General features: G+C 40.8%; 1 protein-coding gene across 29 annotated transcripts in view; it reads right to left on the reverse strand.

Annotated features, from left to right (window-relative positions):
• LTBP1 (latent transforming growth factor beta binding protein 1) overlaps positions 1-23107 on the reverse strand; it is a 382985-nt gene that overhangs the window by 221047 nt on the left and 138831 nt on the right. For 10 of the 29 annotated variants that reach the window (XM_070574193.1, XM_070574190.1, XM_070574184.1 and 7 more), the window contains exon 5: positions 7838-8005. The exons of 5 other annotated variants lie outside the window; for them this stretch is intronic. In XM_070574193.1, the coding sequence (XP_070430294.1) occupies positions 7838-8005 (168 nt within the window). 14 more of the 29 variants (XM_070574209.1, XM_070574208.1, XM_070574207.1 and 11 more) reach the window with 6 other exon arrangements.

Consider the following 23107-nt stretch of genomic DNA (forward strand, 5'->3'; position numbering starts at 1 on the left):
AGAAAAAATAGCACAGGCAGAAGCATGTGAAAGAGAACCTGAAGTTGTTCCTTAAAAGACCGTCAGTATTTAGATAGATGCAGGCGTTGGGGGTGGGAATTCCATGTAGTGGGAACAGCTATACTAAAAGTACAGCAATCTAGCTGTGCTTTGCCACGAGCAGAAAGTACACTGCAGTCAGTGTTAAAAATATAAAATCCAAACTCCATGTGCTACAAAGGTGCCCTTTTTCGTGCATCTTGCAGTCAGTGGAATATGTTCTCCTTTCCTGTGACCCCAAATTCTATAGAGACTTCTCAAATGATTATTTTACTCGTGTGATTTCAGTTGCCCAAGAATTTCGGAGGAAGCTGTACTGGGTAAAATCTATGTGTGCCATCATTACATGGGCACCTGCATCGACTATTTGCTCTATCAACAAAAATGCACTGAGCATCTCCAAAGTGAGGCACTGTGCTTGCAATGCGGATACCAACATGAAGTAGACAGGTCCCTGTCCCCAAGTAGTTTAGAGTGTGGAAGAAATAAGCATGGCAACAAATAAGGGAAATGAGGCTTTGTAGCATGAGTGGCACTTGGCTGACTCTTGAAAAGGCAGTGGGTCTCTGCCAGGCAGTGGCAATGGTGTGAACAGAGGCCCAGGAGCACAGACGGCTAGGAGCATTTGAGGACCTTTGGTATCCCTGCAGGCTCAGTGTGACAGAAGCAGAGAGAAGGGGCACGGCCAGAGTTAAGGCCAGGGAGCCAGGCGGCCGCTGATCCTGGGGGCCCTGCGTGCTATGCTAAGCAGTTTCGAGTTTTCCAAAGATCATTTCATATGCTCAAGCTGACAGACTAGGAAAGAATACACACTTTGTGACATTGTGTTACAGACTCCAAGGAATTTTGAAAGGTCATTTATTCCAGGCCAGCCTAGCACAATCCCTTTAAGGAGTCCCATCCACCCCCATGACACAGGCCAGGCATGGCTTAAAAGGAACAATCCATTACACATGCCTTTCCCACAGAGTTAGCAGACTGCTGAGCCCTCTTTTACCTAAGGTTATTTTTTTCAACTGTCCTGACTGCAGACACATTTTCTTATATCACCAGTCTGATGCCCCTCACCTTCTCAGCCTCAGGAATCTTCCTCTCCAATCAAATAGGACCTGATTTTCTCCTGATTTTGGCTCTTAGGGTCAACCTATAACACCTCCTCGGTCCAATTAATCCCTGAAACCACAATGCCATGCAGCCCTGCAGTAGTCAGTACCCTCCCCCTACACACACACACACACACACACCTGCCTTCACAAGCAGGAACCAATTTTATTTCCTTTACTTAAAAGCAAGCTCCATGCCAAAATCATGTGATCTATTTTACATAAAATAATGTTGGAGAAAGAGGTGACAGCTGCTGTGGTAACTCATTTATGTATCTAAGACCCTATACTTTTTATTATAACCAAGATTCCTTCTACCATAATTCCAAGACCATTTTTTAACCCAGCGGACAAGACGTGCTTGCCTCTGTCCTCTGTGTATGGGGCTCTTTATCTAAGTTATTAATAATATGGTTCCCTGATGTAACACAGGTTGATAAAATCTAACCCTACATGACATATAAGAAAAGTCTGAGTGAAAGCTCCTAACGCCAGCCTTTTGGAGACCCTCTACAGTTTAGATAAAATAACAAACACAGTCACAGAGTTCGATTATACAGTTTGTGATGTTCCCTCAAGAGTTCACTACTCACTTCACTCAGGTCTCCACTCAAACATCATCTCAGCAGAGCCCTTCCTGACCTGTCTAAAACAGCAATCCATCCATACACCTCCCGCCAGCACTCCCCATTCTCCATCTCCTCTCCCAACTTCATATCTCTTCAGGGCATTTATCGCTACCTGACATCATATATGTTTCTTACAGTGTATTTTTAGTAGCAATCATTTGACAGTAGTGTACACTCACACTATATATTTTTAGTTTTTTTAGTGTTAAATGTGGTAAAATACATGTAAGAAAATTTACTATCTTAACTATTTCTGTGTGCAGTTCTGCAGTGCTAAGTACCTTCATAGTATTGTACAGTCAATCTCCAGAACTTTTCCATCTTACAAAACTGAAACTCTGTATGCATTACACAACAACTCCCTATTTCCCTCCTTCTCCCAGCCCCTGGCAACCCCCATTCTACTTTCTAGGAATCTGACTACTCTAGGTATCTCAGATAAGTGGAATCATACAGTATTTGTCTTCTTGTGCCTGGCTCTTTTCACTCGGCATCACGTCCTCCAGGTTCATCCATGTCATGGAGCCACATTACGTTTTTCAATGTAGTGGGAAGGCAAGGACTTTTGTCTATTTTGTTCACTGTTACATCCCAAATGCCTAAACCGATCCCTGGCACATAGTAGGTGCTCAATAAATATATTTTAAGTGAATATACCAGATATACCTGGTTCCTAATACCAGACTTTTAAGGGTGCTCCACAGCTTAAATAAAATAAAAAGGAAATGCTCTACATTATGACATTTACTTAGTATTATAAAATAACTTGATGAGACGAAACATAGTCGGGAGTAGTTTGACAAGTTCTTAAACATTCTAAATTGCCCAGATAAGTGGCAACCACTTTCTTTACTTAAGCATTGTATTGAATCATCTTTAAAAAACATAAAACTTGTACAATGTATTAAGGGGAAAATATATGCACCAGTTAATCAAAGAGTGACATGTTGGCATTTCATTGGTTTCTGTGCTGGATGAACATCCAAGGGTCCAAACAATGACAACTGGCAGAGGACAAAAGACTCAGTATCTGAACTAAGTTGCCAGAAAAAAATCTCAATGCTTCCTGCTCCTTGAACAGTCATGTTGGTTTATTTAATGCCTCACTGAGAAGGCATTTTTCCCCCTCCTCATGAGGAGAACTTACATAATGAGGGTAGCAACATGGACTGCCTCCATTCCCTCATCAGAACACTGCAGTGTTATGTTGGTTTTGCGAGATGCATGGGCAGATTCCCAGTGTAGAGCAGCAAACCCACCTCAGAGGAGTTAAAAGCAGCTAAAGGTTGACATCGTTACAAAGGGCTGTTCAGAAGCTTATTTGGACTACTAAAACACTAGTTTCCTACCGAAAAATGAGAAAACTTCCCTCTTTTGCAAAACAAGAGAGATCAGTGGCCCCTTTTCCAAGAACTTCAGTAAGTTCTGAAAGAGTACAGTCCAAACTCCCAAGATTGAAATTCAAAGTGCTTCACAGCCTTGCCTGCCCCAATCTACCTTCCCAGACCCATCATCTACTATTATTACCTTTCATGTTTCTACATTTAAGTGAAACTCCTCCCAATTCCCAGAAACCATCTGTGCCTTCTTGTCTCCATGCCAAATTCTAATGGGTAAATCCTTCCCATATCAACTTCCCCTCTCCATTCCCTCTACTTCCCATCCATCTTTATTTTGGAAGTTAGCAACGTTTCGAGTTGCGCTGCCCCCATCAGTTTACAATCAGGCAACGTGCAATTCACCCAGCTCCCGCTATAAGCCAACATAGATAGCAGCTGGGGATAGCATAGTGAACTAAGCAGAAAAGTTGCATGCCATCCCTTTTCTCTCAAAGCATCCTTCCTCAGCTAGAAGTGGCATCTCCTCCTCTGGGCTGCTGCTAAGAGCTTTCTACCTTGATTTAGGGTTATTTACATATACTACTCAGCTCCTCAAAGCATAAACTCGTTGAGGGCAGCTTTATGATTTGCTTGTCTTGGAAAATCCAGTACAGTGTTTTATACATAATCACTTCGTATATGGTCATAGGAGGCAACATAGGAGGGCAGGAGGTATCTGGACTCTGGGATAAGAAAATCTGACAGTCTCCTTTAATCAAACCACTAAAGCCTAGGTACTCACATTTACAAAATATGGATACTACCATCCATCTCTCTCCGGGAAAGTAAGCATCAAATAAAATAACATGGATACATACCTTTTAAATTATCAAATACTGTTTAGAATTATTCAATTGGTGTTAATGGAACGTAAGTCCCTTGTAACTCCTCAGAGAAAAGCAGCATCATACAAACCCAATGTGTTATTTCAGCAATCATAATTGCTTTTCAATGTCTCTACAAATAAGTTACGCCAAGGGACAGTGTTATTTTATTTGAAATATTCTAGTTGTGACAACAGGAATGCCTATGTTCTTCTTACTGGAGGAATTTACGACTCTATAAACAACTTTTAAATAAAAGAAGGTCATCTTCATTATATCCCTATGAAATGGAAAGAATCCATTAAAACAACAATGGTTAACCTGCTGGCCCACCCAACTGGGGACACATTTCCATCTTTTCAAGAGGCAAAGGCAGAGAGAGCAAGGAGGCAAAGCTCAGAATCCCACAAAAAAAGTCATAATTAGAAATTTGCTTTATAGGAAATGCCACTTAGTGCAAATATTCTGTTACATCAAACCAATATCACATTGATAAAAATGAGTTTATTCTAGAATCTCAGAGTCGTTCTCTTGGCTATCATTCTTATTCAGGCCTCCCTTTTAGAGTCACACTAAGAGGAAGTTATACTCAAGATTTCTTCAACTGAATACTCAAGAACAAAGACTATATGCTTAACAGTCATGAAATATGTACCTGCTTCTCACATCTAAACAGCCCAGACTCACCAAAAAGCACTAAAGAAGAAGCACAAAAGAAGGAGTAACATCACCTCTGTGCCTGCTACAGAACCACCCTCTGCATACCTATTACCTGCGTTGTGTGGATGAATGACCTGGGCCCAAGAGGATATAGAGCCAGAACATGCTTGACGGGCACGATGAAGACATCACTCGAACCCAGGGCTGTTGATCTCTTAGTTGCTTATTCTCTATCATACCATCTGGCCTTCCCACAAAACCCCACTCCGTGAGGTCCTTCACTTTGTCCCTCCTACACCTCATGGTCAGACTCCAGGGAGTTAAGTAAACAGACGACATAAGGAGACGTAAGTTCTAGTCTCAGCTAACCAGCTTGCTGTGTAACTAAGGCAAACTCACTTAAGCCACTGTGCCTACGTTTCTTTATTTTAAAAAATGGTGACAATAATATCTGTTCTACTTCCTCCAAAAAAACTATAAATCTTCATGCAAATGTTCAAAATTATTTCTGCTGTTCTGATTAATGAAATGGATTATTTAATTAAGGTGCCTTGACTATGAAGTCCATATGGTTTTCCCTCTATTACTTTGACTCCTTGGAGCAGAGGTCAGCAAACTATGGCACTCAAGTCAAATTCGGCCCACCGACTGCTTTTGTAATGCAGCCACGCCCATTCTTGTACATAGTGTCTACAGCTGCTCTCACAACCATGACAGAGTTGAGTAGTTGTGACACAAACTCTATGGCCTGCAAGGTCTAAAATATTTACGATATGGCCCTTTAAAGAAAAAGTTTGCCAGCCCCCACCTTTTATTGGCCTTAAATACCAGAGGCCAAAGAGAGTAGCTAACAAGCTACGACAAATTTTGAATTTTCCTCAAACTGTACTATTTTCCATATACATCTTATTTGTCCAAAGGTTTAACATATTGTAAAATATTTATAGAAAGAAAACCAGTAAGTTAGAAAACCACTTTGTGTACATAATAAAGTTATATTAAACAAGGAAAGTCCAAAGATATCTTACGTCTAAAAAACGAATTTCTAAAATTTTCTGTATTTCTGAAGAATCATAATCTGTAAGTTCTACAAAATTACCATTCTTCAATTAAAAAAATTTAAATTTGTCCCTCAAATTATCCAACATTTGAATTAAAATGTAAAGAGGAGAGAAAAATAGCTCAGTATACATATAAATAAAAATATTTCCCATAATTTTCAATGTGAAATTATTTATTACTATGCCCTCTCTCTTTTTTTTTTTTTAAACTAAACTACTCTGCCAATCCTTTTGTGGTAGAGTTGAGTCCTGGTTTTGAAATTTTTTGGAAATAAAATTGCTCCCTTTTATATTTTGAATAGGCTACGTGTATTCTGTTCCTAAACATCTGCTTAAATGCCAGACAGGAAAGTGTGTAGCATGTTTTAACAAGAAGACTTCCTCTGTTTCTCAAAGCCTTCAAATATTTAGTTTCAAAATGAATACACTGTAAGCCAAAAAATTACCACCCATCCGATTACTTTGTCATTCCTACTGTAAAGATTTATGAAAAATTTGAGGAGGAAGGGGCGGCATTGTTGATGATGACAGAGGAAGAAAAGCAATGAGTCTAAGGAAGGCAACCAAGTAAAGCAAAAGTGGGAGAAAGCCACTAAGCCCAGAACAACCTAGTGGGGGTTGCCTTTTCCCTTCCCCTCCTTGTCTGTACCCTCCAAAAAAGCCAGAAAATAATATTACTTACTACACATAAAAGTTTTAAGATTTTAGAGATGGACTGAATTTTAGAGGTTACTAAATATAAGCCATTTATTTTACAGATGAGAAAAACCGAGGTCCAGAAATATTAACTGTCACACCCTGTGGATTAGCTAGTTAGTGGCAGAACCAGGACCAGAATCTAGTTTCCTGATGATCAGTTCAACACACTTCCCTTTAGACTCGGCTCTCTGCCCTGTTAAGCATAACGTGCCATTTGGCACCTGCCAGCTAAATTCTTTTAAAAATATGCCCGAAGTGCCCCTATCATAGCCAGGAAATTCACAATACCCTTTTAAACAGTATCTATGGGCACATGTTTTTTTCCAAGTACAGACTATCAGGAATACTGCTTTGACAGAATGAGGATTAGAAGTCACAATAAAGCAGCAGAATAATCAAAGAGCTAATAAGAACTTCAAGCTGTCCTCTTGTATTTTGTCTTGACGGAAATCAGTTTGAAACAGACACTCCCTCTTCTACCCACCGAGACACACACTCCCAAGACTAAACAGCAATATTCCATAAAAAGACCAGATCTAGCCAGTGTTATTATCTGTCTGACATTTGGGTTATTCTTGTGAGTAACTCATAAAGTAACGTGGGTGTCTATGATTATTTGAGTACACATGGCAAACCATAATTGGTCAAAAAATAATAAAAGACATTTTTCCGTGACAAAAATACTGTATTGCATGACAACATGGCAGTGTGACAGCATTCAGTGGACCGCAATACTTTCTCCATTTACAAAAAAGTAAAAAAGAAACTTAAGTAAAAAGTCTCTTTGCAGCCGGTAACTACCATAGTTCATATTTAAATTAATTATGGACGACTAAAAAGTTTTGAGTGCTGACATTAATCCACTAGCATATCTTCCCCCAAATCCACGTCATCTATCAATTTATAATTCAGTCTTTTGATACAGAGCAGAAACGTGGCAAAAGATGCAAGTCTGTATTCCCTTCTACAACTGAAACACAGGTTTCTGATAATTTTTAGGAATTTTTTACATGACTATTTATGAAGTAAAAATTTAAACTTAATCACCTCCATCCAGATTTTACAACATGAGTCAAACCTAACATAAATTCTACTTATCGCCGAGCAGATAAAATTTGAAGCTGATCAGTACTAGCTGTGCCTTAGGGTCTTAATCTAAAACCTACTCCCTCCTGTCCCACTGATACCTCCCCATCACCACACGGCTGCATAAATGATAAGCCATAAGGGGCAATACTCTAGCTGCTATTTCTCTAAGAAACCAAAAACCAGGTTAAAAATCATTCCGCAAGCAATTTAAAAGATTTCATGAAAGAAGCATATTTGTACTCATAGACAGAAACCCATTCAAGCAGAGAGCAGTGTGAATGGAGGGGGATGTCTAAATGCTACGATCTCATAAAACTCTTCGGTAAGACAGTTAGGGACCGTGGAGGAACTCACCCACTCGGAAGTTCGTGGCCGTCAGGGTGTCGGCAGCATGACCATTCTCACTAATGAGAGTGGTGGTGTTCCCCTTCTCACAGCTGTTCTGACAGCTGCCCTTGGTGCAGGTCACTTTACAGATGCTCGGAGTAAAGACCACCTTGATACGGCCAGTGTGGTTACTCACTAGGAGTGGAGGCAGGGAGAAAAAGAACAACAAACACATCAGCTTAGTATCCATGAACTTGCCTTGGGAGGTTTAAAAAAAAAAAAAAAAGGAAAAAAAGAAAGAAAAGGAGCAAGAGGAGGAAAGAGAGAGCCCACAACCCGACAGGTTTAAGGAAAGAGGGAAGCCTTTAGTGCTCGCTGCTCTGTATCCAGTGGTGTCTCTGAAACAGGAGTAGGAAGCTTAGCAAACAGAACTCTGGGATGCACTCCAAAACCACATTTGAAGTCGAGTCACTGGAGTGGGATTACTAACCACAATGCTGCACTTTATTCACGGGCAGACAAAGAGCAGTACCGAGGGCACAGATGAAATAGCCAACCCTGACAGGCAGATGTAATGCAAAGAGGTTGGCCATGCACCTAGTGGTGAATAAACTCTTGTGTCCTCGACTTGCATACTTTCCCTGTTTCTCTACTTATTAAGTCACTATTTGCAGCCCGACCCCTGGAAATGTTTTAGGCATGCGGCATGTCTGAAAACATCTGTCTCAAATCTCCTGGCACTCTCAGCTGAAGTGATCAAATCCTGTGACGCAGCTGCAGGAGCCCATTTCTTTTTCACAACTCAGGGGCATTATTTCTCCACATAAATTTATGCAACATATATTTTGTTGTACTGTGAACAGGGTCCATCTAAGAAAAAGTGAAGCCAGGTCACAAGGCTAAAGGGTTGCCTCTATTAAAATACTATCCTGGAGCTTTCACTGCTTTCACTCACAGGCCACTTCAAGCAGGTATTTCTTTCATTCACATGGCCCTCTTTTAAACACCAAATGCTATAACTTGACAGCACAGCAGAGGCAGCACAGTATCACAAAACGGGCACTAATTTACAAGTCAATTCTGGGTTGTAATCCTGGCTCAGTCATGACATGACTTTAGACATGTCATTTCACCTTTTCTCCAAGAGATGAGAGAATTGGAACTGATGTTTTCTAGCCTGTTCTAACTTTCAATGTCTATATCAGGGGTCAGCAAACTATAGCCCCGTGATCAAATCTGGCCCACAGACTACTTTCGTAAATAACGTTTTATTGGAACACAGCCACACTCGTTCATTTATGTATTGTCTAAGGCTGCTTTTGCACTGTAACAGCAGAGCTGCACAGAGAATATATGGTCTCACCCAGAACTGCCGTTCACAGCCAGGTCCCAATCTAAACTCTCTGGCAAAGTGCGATACAGAAACCCCAATGTGACTTCTGCGTTTGCAACATGCCCCCGGCAAGTCCTTCCGCTTTCCAGGAGCCTGGGCAGAAAGCAAAGATGGAAGCTGGCAGCTGAAGGGGGATGGCTCATCTTTGAGCTTTAAGGCCGGTAGGAAGCAGCCCTTCCTGTTGTCACTGTGTGACTGCAGTGGCCAAGGAGAGACCGGCTCTGGGTCAGCCTTTCTTCTGCCAGCCCCCGCCCCCCAGAGCAGAGCAGCAATTCTCCCCCTATATACTGCTTTGGTTTGACCAAGATTACACTTTCAGAAAATCATTCAAGAGGCCTCTATAGGCCCTCAACAAAATAAACTGTGGTCAAAATCTGAGCTTAGAAACAAAAATCTTAACCAAAGAAGCCATTAGAATTTCAAGGGGGGAATAGGATCTCAAAGGTCTTTCGACACAACTTCTATTTGAACACTTCTAGTTACAGAGAGCTCATTATCTACTAAGAAAGCCCATTCTAGTTACGGGCAGTCCCTAGCAAGTGCTATTATTTTTTGAGCTGAAGTATGTCCTAATAGTCAGTTATACCCATTAATCCTAATTCTGCTGCCCATGATCTCACAATGTAATGCCTCTTCCACAAGACAGACCCTCAACTACTCAAAGATAACTGCCACACAAGCAAAGAAAGCTGAAGTTAGAAGGGACTTGAAGAGATCAGCTTGGGTAGGCCCTCTCGCTTAAGAGAAGAAAACAATTCCTCCAGAGAACAAACACCGTCAGTTCTTTTCAAATGTTTTTCCAAGACACTTTCTTCACCAGTGGTTCTAACACAAGAGATCAGGGCACACAGTCTGAGGGGGAGAGACATCCTAGTGGCCAGTCAGGTCTTCCAGCACCTGGCAAAATGGCACCCAGAAACTTTTTCTATACAGGGCCAAATAGTAAATATTTTAGCCTTGCAGGCCTAAAGAACTCTGTTGCAATCATTCAATTCTGCTGTGATAGCAGAAAAGCAGACTATCAAAAACAATATGTAAATGAATGGGCATGGCTGTGTGCCAACAGAACTTTAAAGATACACAGTTTGCAGCCCACTGCTTTAAATGTTTATATGACATTTTAAAGTTTTCTGGGACTATACCTCAGGATTTTTTTTTTGGTGAGGAAGATTGGCTCTGAGCTAACATCCATTGCCAATCTTCTGCTTTTTGCTTGAGGAAGATTGTCCCAGAGCTAACATCTGTGCCAATCTTCCTCTATTTTGTATGTGGGATGCAGCCACAGCATTGCATGATGAGAGGTGTATAGGTCTGCACCTGGGATCTGAACCTGCGAACCCCAGACGACCAAAGCAGAGCACGCGAACTTAACCACTCTGCCACCAGGCCGGCCCTATACTTCAGAAATTTTAAAAACTACAATAGAATGTTTTTCCACAATCAGACAAAAGTCATCTAGTTTGATCTGGTTTCTTACAGTAGCAGAAAAGAATTAGCTTACTCTCTAAGTTGTCAGACCATGCTCACAAATATCTTGAGAATACATTGTGTGTGTGTGTGAAGCCGAAGAAAAAAGAGACAATATCATCCCATTTCAAAAGAATATAAACTTCTATTTTTTCTGGCTCTTGGTACAATAATGAAATTAGAAATGGCGTGCCAACTATTTTGTCTTCTCTGGCATTAACTCGTAGTACCAGCAGCTGCCATGCAGATGCTCAGACCGTCACCTAAATTATGCTCACTTAGGCGAACTGAGACATCCAAAGAAAGCAGGCACTTCATCATTATTCTCATTTCACCTCCCAGCTACAGTAGTCACTTTATAGGCACTTGAGAGTCTCTAGGCCTATTGTTTTTAAAAACTTATTATGTTTCTTTGCCAAAAAAAATTTTTGGCCTGGAATCATCTGGATTTTCAAAAGGCAGAGACAGTTTCATATGATTTAATTCTGATTTTTACAATGTTCACATCTTCTTGGAAGCAGAAGATGCATTTTATTTCATATTTCCCCATGTGTTTTACAAGCATTCTCTTCTAAAGTAATCTAATTCTAAAACAGACACTTGTATTCTCAGTGGGTCCTCTTCTGTCTTCATGAAGCATTTATAAGTTGATTATAATTAGTTTCAGTTTTCCACGTCAATCTCAAAATCAGTATCGAAAAACTCAACTGTTTTCAACTCTAGATGTCATTCATAGCTCTAATAGGATCGCTGTAAACATTAAATGGATTAGAAAATACACTCTTCTATCCACTCCTTTAAAAATTATCTCCACGTATCTAGGGTATCACACAAAAAATCTAAGTAAGTACTCGAAACTAAGGTACGCAGCTCTGAGTTTCGAATTCTTCATGTGTCAAGCTGAAGACAATACCACTCATCTCTCAAGAGTTCAGTGCGAATTCAGTAACAGCGGCCTTTCCTACAGAGGCCATTTGGTCTTAAGAGGCATTTCCTCAAATGCCTTGAATAAATACTCAAGGACCCCAGGTGCCTTGCATGGAGTAGGTAACCAATAAAGGTGGAATAAATGAAGTGACCCAAAGGATGGCTGTACAGCCCCGTGATCGGGGACTCACAGGATCCTGGAGGTCCTTCGGGTCTAAGGCCTTGCTTCACCAGTGAGGGAACTGAAGCCCACAGTCCCACCAGTGGCAGAAGACTGTCCCTGGTAGCACCTATTGGCTGATTAAGAATTATAAATCTGAGAAGCAAGTGTCAGGCCAGTCGGGAGTTAATAGGGAAACTGTTGGCACAGCTTTCATGCTTGGTCCCTCTGACCAAAAAATGTAATTTTTAGATCCCCGTAGGTAAATCAGCCCCAGAAATCTTAAGCAAGCACTTTCAAACCTGGGACTTTAGAGGCCTTGGCTAGAAACATTAGATTGCCTGGAGCCATGTAGTACCTCCATTGGGCCTCCTAGTCGGTCAGTCAAGACACTTAAGAGTCAACATCCTGTCTACAGCTTCTGCCAGACCCTGTGTGAATTTATACCTCCAAGAAGAGGCACTGGCACACGGCTTAGAATAAACCACAGATATTCAGAGTGAATGGAGAATGGGATGGAAGTGAAGCCGATACCCTCCCAATATAAAAAGGCTCTCATTTCTGCTTCCCAGTCATGACAGAGAAAAATTCAAAAATATGAAAAGTGTTCTTGACAAATGGACCTCAGTCTAGAAAAGAGCACAGTTGCCATCTTTCAGTCATTAGACTAGGATGTGACCAAAAGCAAAGGGAGCCAAAGAAATAAGTATAACCAGTTCAAGACTCACATCAGATGTCATGAACAAGTACAGTCTTCTCCGCATTCATCTAGAATGCTGCGACAGCACATCAGCGTTCATCCAACTTAAACAACAGAGGCCAACCAGCACAGGCAATATCCTCTGGGAAGGAGAAGCAACCTCTCCGTGGTTAAAAGCCATCACCCTGCCCATTAACTGAGGCCTGTTTAAAGGCACCGCGGAACTGATTCAATACACAGGTCACGTGTGAAAGAAAGTGAGCTAACAGCTCAATCTCCCACTTGTAATCCACTGCTTGCCCGAAGGCCAAGAATTCTTTGAAGGATAAATCATAAAAGTATTAAATAATGCTTAGAAAAACAGGACTTGATTGTTCAGCTCTCCAGGCTTGCTTAACTCCTCCTGGACTATTAAAATAATGCCCATAGAACACTCTGTGTTCCTCAAGAAAGGTGCTATGTAAATAGAAATTAATATCAATCTATTACTTCATCAGATTGCTCCAGTCATAGAAAACTCTCCAAGAAGGAAACTCAGATGAGATCTCTAGTTCTGATGTGGGCCCTTCCTCAGATAAGAATCCAGAGTTGTGTTCCAGCACTCTCTCTTGAGTTTTTCCAGTTAGAAGTAACTAAATGAAGAGGTAGAGAGAGCAGTAGTTGCTACACAGGTGATATAAATTAAAACATCCAGGCTTCCTCCTCCTTGCAATTCTCCCTTAATGTTCACTGAAGGAAACTGTATGTCAGTCACTCATCACCCTTACACATACACACACACACACACACGATTTCCTTTCATTTTTATACATATAAGGAGACAGAGCTAAAGAGAGGCAAAGAAGGAAAGTACATTAAATCATTTAATCTAAGAATAAATTTCTGGATATATTCTGAGTTTCTTAAAGAGTTGCTTATTGCTCATCAAAAAAGCAGGTACTAAATGTATACTAAACTTGAAAATGTAAATACAGTCCCCAAAATATCCATTTGGGCAGAAATACAGCAGCTACCTAGTCACAAACTCTCAAGTAGGACCCTCACTTATTGTTTCACTGAGAAAACAGAAGCTACAAAGACATAGGCCTACAACTTACCTGGATCTGCAGTAGTCCTGCCTTCCTCCTGATGAAGGCTGGTGGTCCTATCCAATGCCAACCCCTCACTGAAGCAATGGATACCCTTCCCCTCTTGTCTACTCAAAGACTCCCTCTCTTCACGCCCATCAGCATGCAAACACGCTGTACTATCTCCCATCTCTCCAGAATATCCCTCTTCTCATTGTCCCTAATTCACTCTATTGCAGATATTGCTCAATTTCTCTACTCTCCTTACAGCAGAACACCACAAAAGAGCTGCTCTATTGGCTGTCTCCACTATCTCCCCCCTGCCCATTCTCCCTTGAACCTGCTACAATCAAGTTTTCACTGTCAACACTTCACCAAAGCTGCCCTTTTGAAGGTCACCAGTGGCCTCCATGTTGTCAAGTCCAACAACAAATTTTCTGGCTCTTACTCAAACTTTCAGCCTATCGGACCAAACACTCTGCTTCATAAGGCACTTTCTTCACCTGGTTTCCAGGTTACTCTGTTCTCTCAGGGCTCTCTCCTACTTGCTGGCTACTCCTCCTCATGATCGTATCCAGGGGAGGGCCCCAGTGCTCCGTCTTTGTAGCCTTCTCATTCCTATATTAACTTCCTAGATGGTATCACTCTGTCCTATTCTCATGGATTTAAACACCATCTACAGACTTCTGTATAGAAAATGTTTAACTCTAGCATGGACCATCTCTACCGTGTGTGTGTGTGTGTGTGCGCGCGCGCACACGTACGCACAGATGGATACTGGAGATGTGTGTGTATCTAATAATCCAACTGCTTATAGGATTTTGCTAGGTAGATGTCTAACGTCTATGAGACACCTCAAACAAAACATATTCAAAATTAAGCTTTGATTTCTCCTTGTCCCCAAAATCCAAACCTGTTCTTCAAGCCTTCCCCTGTCATGGAAAATGTCAAGTACATTCTTGACTCCTTTTTTTTGGCAGGGGGAGGAGGGGTGTTCATTTGAGACTCAATACAACAGCAAATCCTGTTAGCTTTATTTCCAGAAGGAGAGAATTTCTCACCACCTCCGTGGCAAACACTCTGGTACAATCCACCATCATCCCTTATCTGGATTATTTCAATAGTTTCCTAGCTGGACTCCCTGCTTCCACCTTTGTCCTCCTACAGTTTACTCTCCACAGCATTCAGAGCATCCTTTATTAACTTATGTCAGTCATCATGGCGCTCCTCCCTCCAGCGGCTTCCCATCTCAATCAGAATAGAAGCCAAAGGCCTCACAACGGCCTACAGGGCCCTCCACAAGCCGTGACCCCCTTGACCTCATCTCCTACAACTCCCCCCAACCCACTCACTCTCACTTCCTTGTTATTCCTCAAATACCGGACACACTCCTGTCTCCGGCCTTTGCACTTGCTGTTCCCCTGCCGAGAATACTCTTCTCCAGATATACACAGCTTCCTCCCTGACCTCCTTCAAGACTTTTCCAGAATGTCAAATTATCGGGAAACTTTTCCTGACTACCAGACATAAAACTGCACCACCCCCACCCATTAGCTATCCACCATACCCTGCTTTACAGTTCACATGTATTATAAATACACTTTATATATTTAGTGCTTGATTCTTGACATAAAAACACAAACTCCATGAGAGCAGAAATGTGTCTCGTCATACCCAACATGTGTCTCATAGTAGGTGCTCAAGAAGTAATAATTGAATAAGTGAACGAATAGACTTCATTGACAGGCAACTAGTAACAAATAATATTTACCTATGGGATAATTGTCAGCAGTGTTGAAAAAAAAAGAAAGAACACTCCTATGAAACCTTTGGCCTCAAAACATATTTGTTATATGCTATATTTGTCATGGAGAAATATTTTAGTCATAAAAGTTTCAGATCAAGGGAAAGCACAGTTGTTATTCAGGAAACTCTGCAACCATTACAAAACATTTTTCCCCAAAATCATTAAAACGTTACCCAAAAATGGCCAATATAAAAAAGTAAAAATTTTCAATTAAACATGCCGATGAGAGAATAACTGAATAAAGAACAGGAAATAGAAAACTTTCAAACAATTTTTCAAAAGAAAAACAGACAATTATTTGCTCCCCAAAATTCACAAAATATTATGCAAAAAAACAGACACATAACGGAAACTTCCTCTAATTTTTTAAGTAAAACTTATGATGTATAAGGAGTTTTTAAACATATTTTTGACTTACTAAGCATTCATTCCCTTTGTTCGGCAAAGAACAGAGCGGAAATTGAAAACACTACCCCCCAGATTCTGCAGTCTGACGTGAATTGCCACTAGGCCATAAAATCCACCCAAAAAGAGAAACACATTTTGGTTGGCAGCTTGAGGAGACTGGCCAAGGGTCCAACCAGAGATCCTGCAATATGACGGCAGATTTCATCCCAAATTTCCACTTACTTCAGGAGTCAGGTCTAATTTCCTGTTTCACTCATTTAATCTTTGTTTTACCTTGACTCTCGATTCAAGGACTAAGATTTTCACCTAGAATCACATTTTCTCACCTTCAATCTTGCCCTGCCGGCCAGACTCCACTGCCCCCCATAGGACTTGAAAAAGAACACCTTGAAACCATGGGATTGTTTTAATCTTTCCATTTTCTCCTTGGAGTCTTCCCTCTCTAAACACCAATCATAAGTTCTCTTCTCTAAAAATGTTTTTTAAAAGGTCCTATTTTTATCCCTGGGACAAAATCAAATATGTTTGAAGGTATAATATATTTTACAGTCAAAAGACTAACTTGTACCCAACAAGTAGTTTACTCACCCAGCAGGATCTGACCCAGCGTTGGGAGAAAGAAAACACAGTTGGTAATAAAAAGTGGAGAACTAGCAAAACAAACCAATGGCTTATTGACATTTTCATTTTCTGACCTCTTTTGTAAAATATTTTTCTTTAACATCATAGACCCTGAGGGGATTCAACTGTCCAGGCATACTTCACTCTACAAATGAGGAACGCCCAGGAAAGTTCGGGACAGGCTCTGGGACTACAGGCCATGGAAAAAGGTGACAGCACTTGCCGAAGTCACCACAACTAATAAGAGACAGCAAAGGGGCACACTCCTCAGTCCTGGTGTCCTGCAAGTGCACCAGACTGTCCCATGGTGTCTTTCCTTCAACATGAGCTTAAAAACTCACCTATCTAGAACATATGTGGAAATCTCTCCTCTGCGTCTAATCCTGAACATCATTCCATTCAGAATGGACAGTAGTATTTGAAATGCTGTGATAAAGAGCTGAAGAAACACATCCCCAAGATGACAGCACTTAAGTCAGTGCATAACTTAAAAAGAAGTAAAAGAGAAAGTGAGGGAGGGTGAGAGAGCTCACTTGACCTATTTTCTCAATTCTAAGTTGGGAAGGGAACCCACCAATCTGGATCTAGAATCCTGACAATCATGGGAGCCATATTGGGAAGGGTTAAATGAGTTTGTCCAGGGATTTTCCTTTTTTTTTCTTTTTGGCATCAACATTCCAGGTGTTACTCTGAGAGGATGTCTCCCAAGGGAGAAATATCATTTATCAATTCTTTTTTTTTTTTTTTAAAGATTGGCACCTGAGCTAACATCTGTTGCCCATCTTCTTTCCTTTTTTTTTTTTCCTCCCCAAAGCCCCCCAGTACACAGTTGTATATTCTAGTTGTGAGTGCCTCTGGTTGTGCCACGTGGGACACCACCTCAGCATGGCCTGACAAGCAGTGCCGTGTCCCCACCCAGGGTCCGAACTGGTGAAACCCTGGGCCGCTGAAGTGGAGTGCGCGAACTTAACCACGCGACTACAGGGCTGGCCCCAGAAATACCATTTAAAAGATGCCTTTTTTCATGTGAAAAATCTCTACCTCCCTTAAAGGACCTGCGCCAGTCTGCAGCAGACAGCTTTAGATTCCACCCCACGGCGATGGGAGTAGAGGCTTAAGCATAACTGACAAGAAGAGGACTTCACTGTTGTCCCCAAATCAAGAGAACAAGTTGCACAGCAGTAAACACTTACCTGTCTTCTATCTCTAATACTCATACATTCCGGCTAGTTTGCTTGGGCTCCTTACAGAAACACTGGGTTAGATATGCTTCACATGACTCAAATTTTCTGTCCCTTAATTTTGGAACAGAATTAGGTTTTATTTATCCCCACATTTGTTGTTTTTCCAAAGAAGTAAATGGAGGCATTTGTTATCAGTCTATCACTCACCATTTCCATAAATAACATCTGTTTATTCGTATATGGAGAAGCAAGTCTGACTAAAAGGATAAATATCTAACTGGACTATTTGTTTGCCAAGGAACAAATTTCATGACTTATTCACAAGCTTGATTAAGTGGAGGCCATTTCTCGTGAGGGTCTTGGATTACCTCTACCATATACTTTGAGAATTAGGATTCCATATAATCAATATGCTTGTTATGACAAATATTTCTGACACAATCAAATTCCACAAAAGGAAATTAAGACTCTTTTCCACCTAGATCCAATCTAGCCTCATCTGCTACAGCATCCCCATGTATAGCCAGGGCATTAGCCAGACCGAACTACCCAATGGTCCTCACTCGCACGCCTACTTCCTTCAGATGCAGCTTCCTAACTCTAGAAAACCTTTCCTCCTTTTTTCCCCACCTTTCGTCCTTTTGACCAAACTCAACTAGCCCCTCCCTCCATGATCTTGAGCAACTTAGGCACGACCAAACATTACAACCCCCCATTTTCTCCTGGCTCTTTGCACATACTTCTATTATGTATGTTCCTCCACTTTTCCAATCTTCCTTCAGCCTCAATCAAGCCAAAGAAAACAGTTTATATTCTTAGCCTCCTTTTCTATTTATAACAAATGTTCCACCTGGTGACTCTCCCTCTTTGGGAACGGGAACGAATACGTGGTGAGGGGAGTGACATGGGAAGGAATGCAGGGAGGGAAATGCAGATAAATGGATCAAATTTAGTGAACTCAGGCTAGGAATATATGGGAATTACATTTTCTAAAAGATGGGGCAGAGAAGCAACTTTTACTCAGACAACTAATAACTGGAAGCCACAAAGCTTTGAAGGAGGTGAATGCTGTCAGGGTTCCACTACCTTCATAAGGGGGCTTAGAAATTTCTCTCTTACACTAAACGGGACACAAGGAAGAAAATGGCCTATTACATTTTCCAAAATTTAAGTTCTGCTTTAAAGAAAAAAGATGTCAAAATACAGGACAAAGAAGGAAACCAAAACCTCCTGCACCCTGTCCAGCCATTCTGAGTCACTGGAGCTGCCAGGCCAGAAGAAGACACCTTGATGGCCCTCTGAGGGATTCCAATTCTTTCATATAGGCAATAAAAATCCAGAGCAAACAAAAATATTACAATTTGAATACATTTTATTTTAAGAAGCACTAAGGAAGCTGAAGATATGAACATTTTTGCAACTGTTGATACAATTCTCAACTTTGATGGATTTAATAGAAAGAAAAATCTGTGGAAGCAATTAGTTATATAGAAGAAAGTTGGCATTGTTAGATCTCTGAAGTAATTTAGAATCATAGAATCAGGGGTACCCAAGCCTGCAGAATACAGATTCTGTCATTTACATCCCCTCCCCACCCCTTCACCCACCAGCACAAACTTCTCTCTGGCTCCGTTTTTAAATGACTCCATCAAATGGCCCCAACAATTCTCCTTCAAGGGGTTACTGCCAAATTCAATGGATCTCATCATTACAAAAGATTTCTCCCTCAATATCCCCTTTCTCAAAGTCATCATACTATATCTAGCTATACTCCAGTATTATGTGATAAATAAAATTCAAAAATGATTAGTTGCCAATAAAACATTAATTACATCAGTAATTGCACATTGTAAGTTTTCCAGCTGTGAGTTAATTCTTTTCAGGTCACTCATTTTCAACTTCCTCTTATGCTTTTGACACTATTAAGACAGTGCCTCTTCTGTCAGACCCTATGATGATTTTAAAATCTATCCACAAATTCTTTGATTCTTCTTTCTTCAAGAGGTAAAGTCTCATTCTCTTTCCTTTCAGCATAGGCTAGTCTTAGTGACTCATGTCTAAAGAACAGAATAAAGTGGAAGTGATGGTTTACAACTTCAGGGACTAGATCATAAAGAAAAGGCACTACAGGGGCTGGCCCCGTGGCCGAGCAGTTAAGTTCGCGCGCTCCGCTGCAGGCGGCCCAGTGTTTCGTTGGTTCGAATCCTGGGCGCGGACATGACACTGCTCATCAAACCACGCTGAGGCAGCGTCCCACATGCCACCACTAGAAGGACCCACAACAAAGAATATACAACTATGTACTGGGGGGCTTTGGGGAGAAAAAGGAAAAAATAAAATCTTTAAAAAAAAAAAAAAAGAAAAGAAAAGGCACTACAGCTTCTGTCTTGGTCTCTCTCTCTTGGATCACTCGCTCTGGGGAAAGCCAGCTCCCATGCTGTGAGAAGACTCAAGGAGCCTATGGAGAAGCCCATGTGGCAAAGAACCAAAGTCTCCAGCCAACAGCCATGTGAGTGAGCCATCCTGAAATCAGATCTTCTAGCCCCAGTCAAGCTTTCAGATGATCACAGCCCCTGCTGATACTCTAACTGCAATTTCAGGAAAGAACCTGACCCAGAACCAATCAGCCATGGTACTTCTGAATTCCTTACCCATAGAAACTATAAGATAATGTTTGCTGCTTTAGACCACTAAGGTTTAGAGTAACTTGTTACATGACAATAGATAACTAATATAAACGTGCACACACTCCCCTGCTTTTTTTTTTTTTTTTTTTTTGCCTAGATTGAGAATACAGAAGAAGAATTTATGGACTTTTCTAAATGTACAGAGCACTATCTGCATGATTGATGGACTCATGAAGCATGTATTGAGCGCCTACTAACTACAGAGCTCAAAAACCACAATCGTGTAAATTACCCCTTTCACAGGCAAGGAAACTACAAAGACATTGATCAGAAACTTGACCAAGGTCATTTTGTCAGGAAATGGTAGAGCTGGGATTTCAGCACAAGCCCTTGTTCTTTCCTCACTACCCCCAATGCCTCTCCTACACTTTTAAAGAGGATTACAGTGAAAATCTTGACACTAAGCACTCGGGATGTAGGTTGGGATGAGGGAGAGAAACACACTGAGCACATACTATGTATTTGGCAGTAGAGTAGGTATCATATCCTTCATCTCATTCATTCTTACAACAGTCCTATGGAGTAAGTGTTAAGATTTTCATTTGACAGAGAAACTAATACTCAGAGGCTCAGTGCAACAGAATACAGTACAACCACTCACAGGCTCCGCCCTCCAAGATCTTGGAACCTAGAGTGGAAGAAAGACACACACAGAATAGTGCCACCCAAATCATCTACTTCACAAGATTGTGGCAGGGGCCATATGAAGTAATTTGTATGGATATAGTTCATAAGCTGTTAAATACTATGCAAAGGCAAGAGGATATCATGACATGTGGTCAGCTCTCAGTGGAGCACCTGTGAGAAAAAAAACTAGTAGTGATATTTACCCCATGATATACGATATAGGAAAACCCAAAAGAGCTTCTAAATACGGGAAAATTTCATCTCTAGATGTTTTCTTTCATGATCAAAATTATGATTAAAGACTCTAGAACAAAGTAAAATTCCACTGTGGACTTTGGTTCCTCCATAATTTCCAGATAAGACCTGATTGCTTGACTTTGTTTGAAAGGTATTAAAATGGATTTCACCCAGCAGTAGGAACCCACTGATTAGAAAGACTTATTTTGCATTTGAATAATCTAAGTTAAATAATTCCTGCCAGAAGCTCTATATTTAGATCATTTAAAAAAATATCCTACCATAAAAGACTTACATGTAATAAAGTTGAGAAATTTTTTAAATATGGTCAGATTTTGACTTTGTACTCACCTAAAAGTAACTTACACAAAGAGCTAAAGTAGCACTGTTTTCACTGAGTAAGATTCACTTGGCAATTTTTAACTCATTATATTTTTGATTCCTAACAAACTTATGAGTAATATGTAGGGTACATTTCAAATAGTCCAATAATGCACTAACATTATAATGTAACATTGAATTAATGCACATCAAGCACTAGCACAGTGGTCAGCACACAGTAAATCCTAACTAGCTGAAGAGGAAGAGGAGGACGGAATCTACACAGTGTCTTTGGTGGCAACAAATGAGCTTATGTCCAAATTTCCTAATTACCTGATCTTCAGAGACAAAAATATAAATTACAATACTTTAGCAGGATTTTAAAATACACATTATATGTTCTTGAGGTATATAAGGTGTGGTTTGGAAACTGGGACCTCTGACAAGAAACATTATGAATCACTTTCTCCACTAAGAGTCTTTCAAAAACTCCTTTAAAAAGAGGCATCTAATTTTGCTCTATTTCCATGTTCAAGACATGGCAGAGCATGCCTGATATGTATTTACACACACACCCCATTGTGGTTGCCTGAAAAACCATACCAGAAAAGATGATGAACAGATAGGAGGCATGGTGGGATTCTGGGAGTCTTATTGAAAAGGTTCCCGTCCACACTCACTAATGAGCTGAAACTGGACATTCTCCATTCCATGTGAGCAAGAATCCCTGAGACCTGAGAATCCAAATGGGTACTCAGACATAAATAAGGCAACACATTAGGCCCTACTGAACCCCAGGCCAGGCAGAACAACTTTCTAAGTGTTTCAGTGGTCTTGAGGAACTAATGGAATTGACCCACCCACTGCTCTGTCCAACTGCCAACACACCCTGAGCTTTCTTAGAAGTAAGTGGGTGTGTATAGCAGTAAGAGCTAAAAAAGGGAGTGAAGAAAAGAAGTAAAGCAGCTGTGTTTTCCCTCTAAAATGCAATCTTTGGTGCTGAGATATCAGGACATGCAGCTGTTATTGGGAAAGGTACAAATAGAACACATGTTAACTGGGGTCTCTGCCTACGACCGTGTTGGGGGGTGCACATTATCTCAAGTGATGGGATGGTAGAGTAAAGCTGTGTGCAGCTAATAGGGAAATAACAGTCTCAAGAAAACCCAGGGACAGCCAGACATATAAGCCAGATCTCATGGAAACTAGGACATATGGCAGTAACCAGGAAGACATTAAGAATCCACAGAACTTTTAGCAACTCATTATATGTTACTCTATTCCCAGTCTTTTTCAGAAAATGCTGCTGCCCTTTATTCTTGTGCCCATGATTAACACGAGAGGAAGCTTCCCTGTCTGTTTCTGGTTCTACTCAGTATTCCACTTCTGTTCCACTTGATCACCATTCAACTCTGACTGACAAATTCCTTGAGAGTCTGATTAATCTGATTTCATCAATATCATTCCTGTTGGGGAATGCCTTCTGCCAGGCCACATTATAGGCAGCTGGCCAGCTGGGGTTGGTTTTCCTTGGATCAACTGCCTACATATTTTCTAGTCCACTGTGGCAAGAAGGTGAGGTCACCCAGAGTAACATTTTTACTGATATCTATCCTGTCTGATTAAAACAGTATCACCTGCTCTACTGAGACTAACAACTGACTTGTCCAGATTGTTTTAAAAAGTAAATC

The sequence above is a fragment of the Equus przewalskii genome, chromosome 14 (genome assembly GCF_037783145.1).
Source record: "Equus przewalskii isolate Varuska chromosome 14, EquPr2, whole genome shotgun sequence".
NCBI classification, from domain to species: Eukaryota; Metazoa; Chordata; class Mammalia; order Perissodactyla; family Equidae; genus Equus; species Equus przewalskii.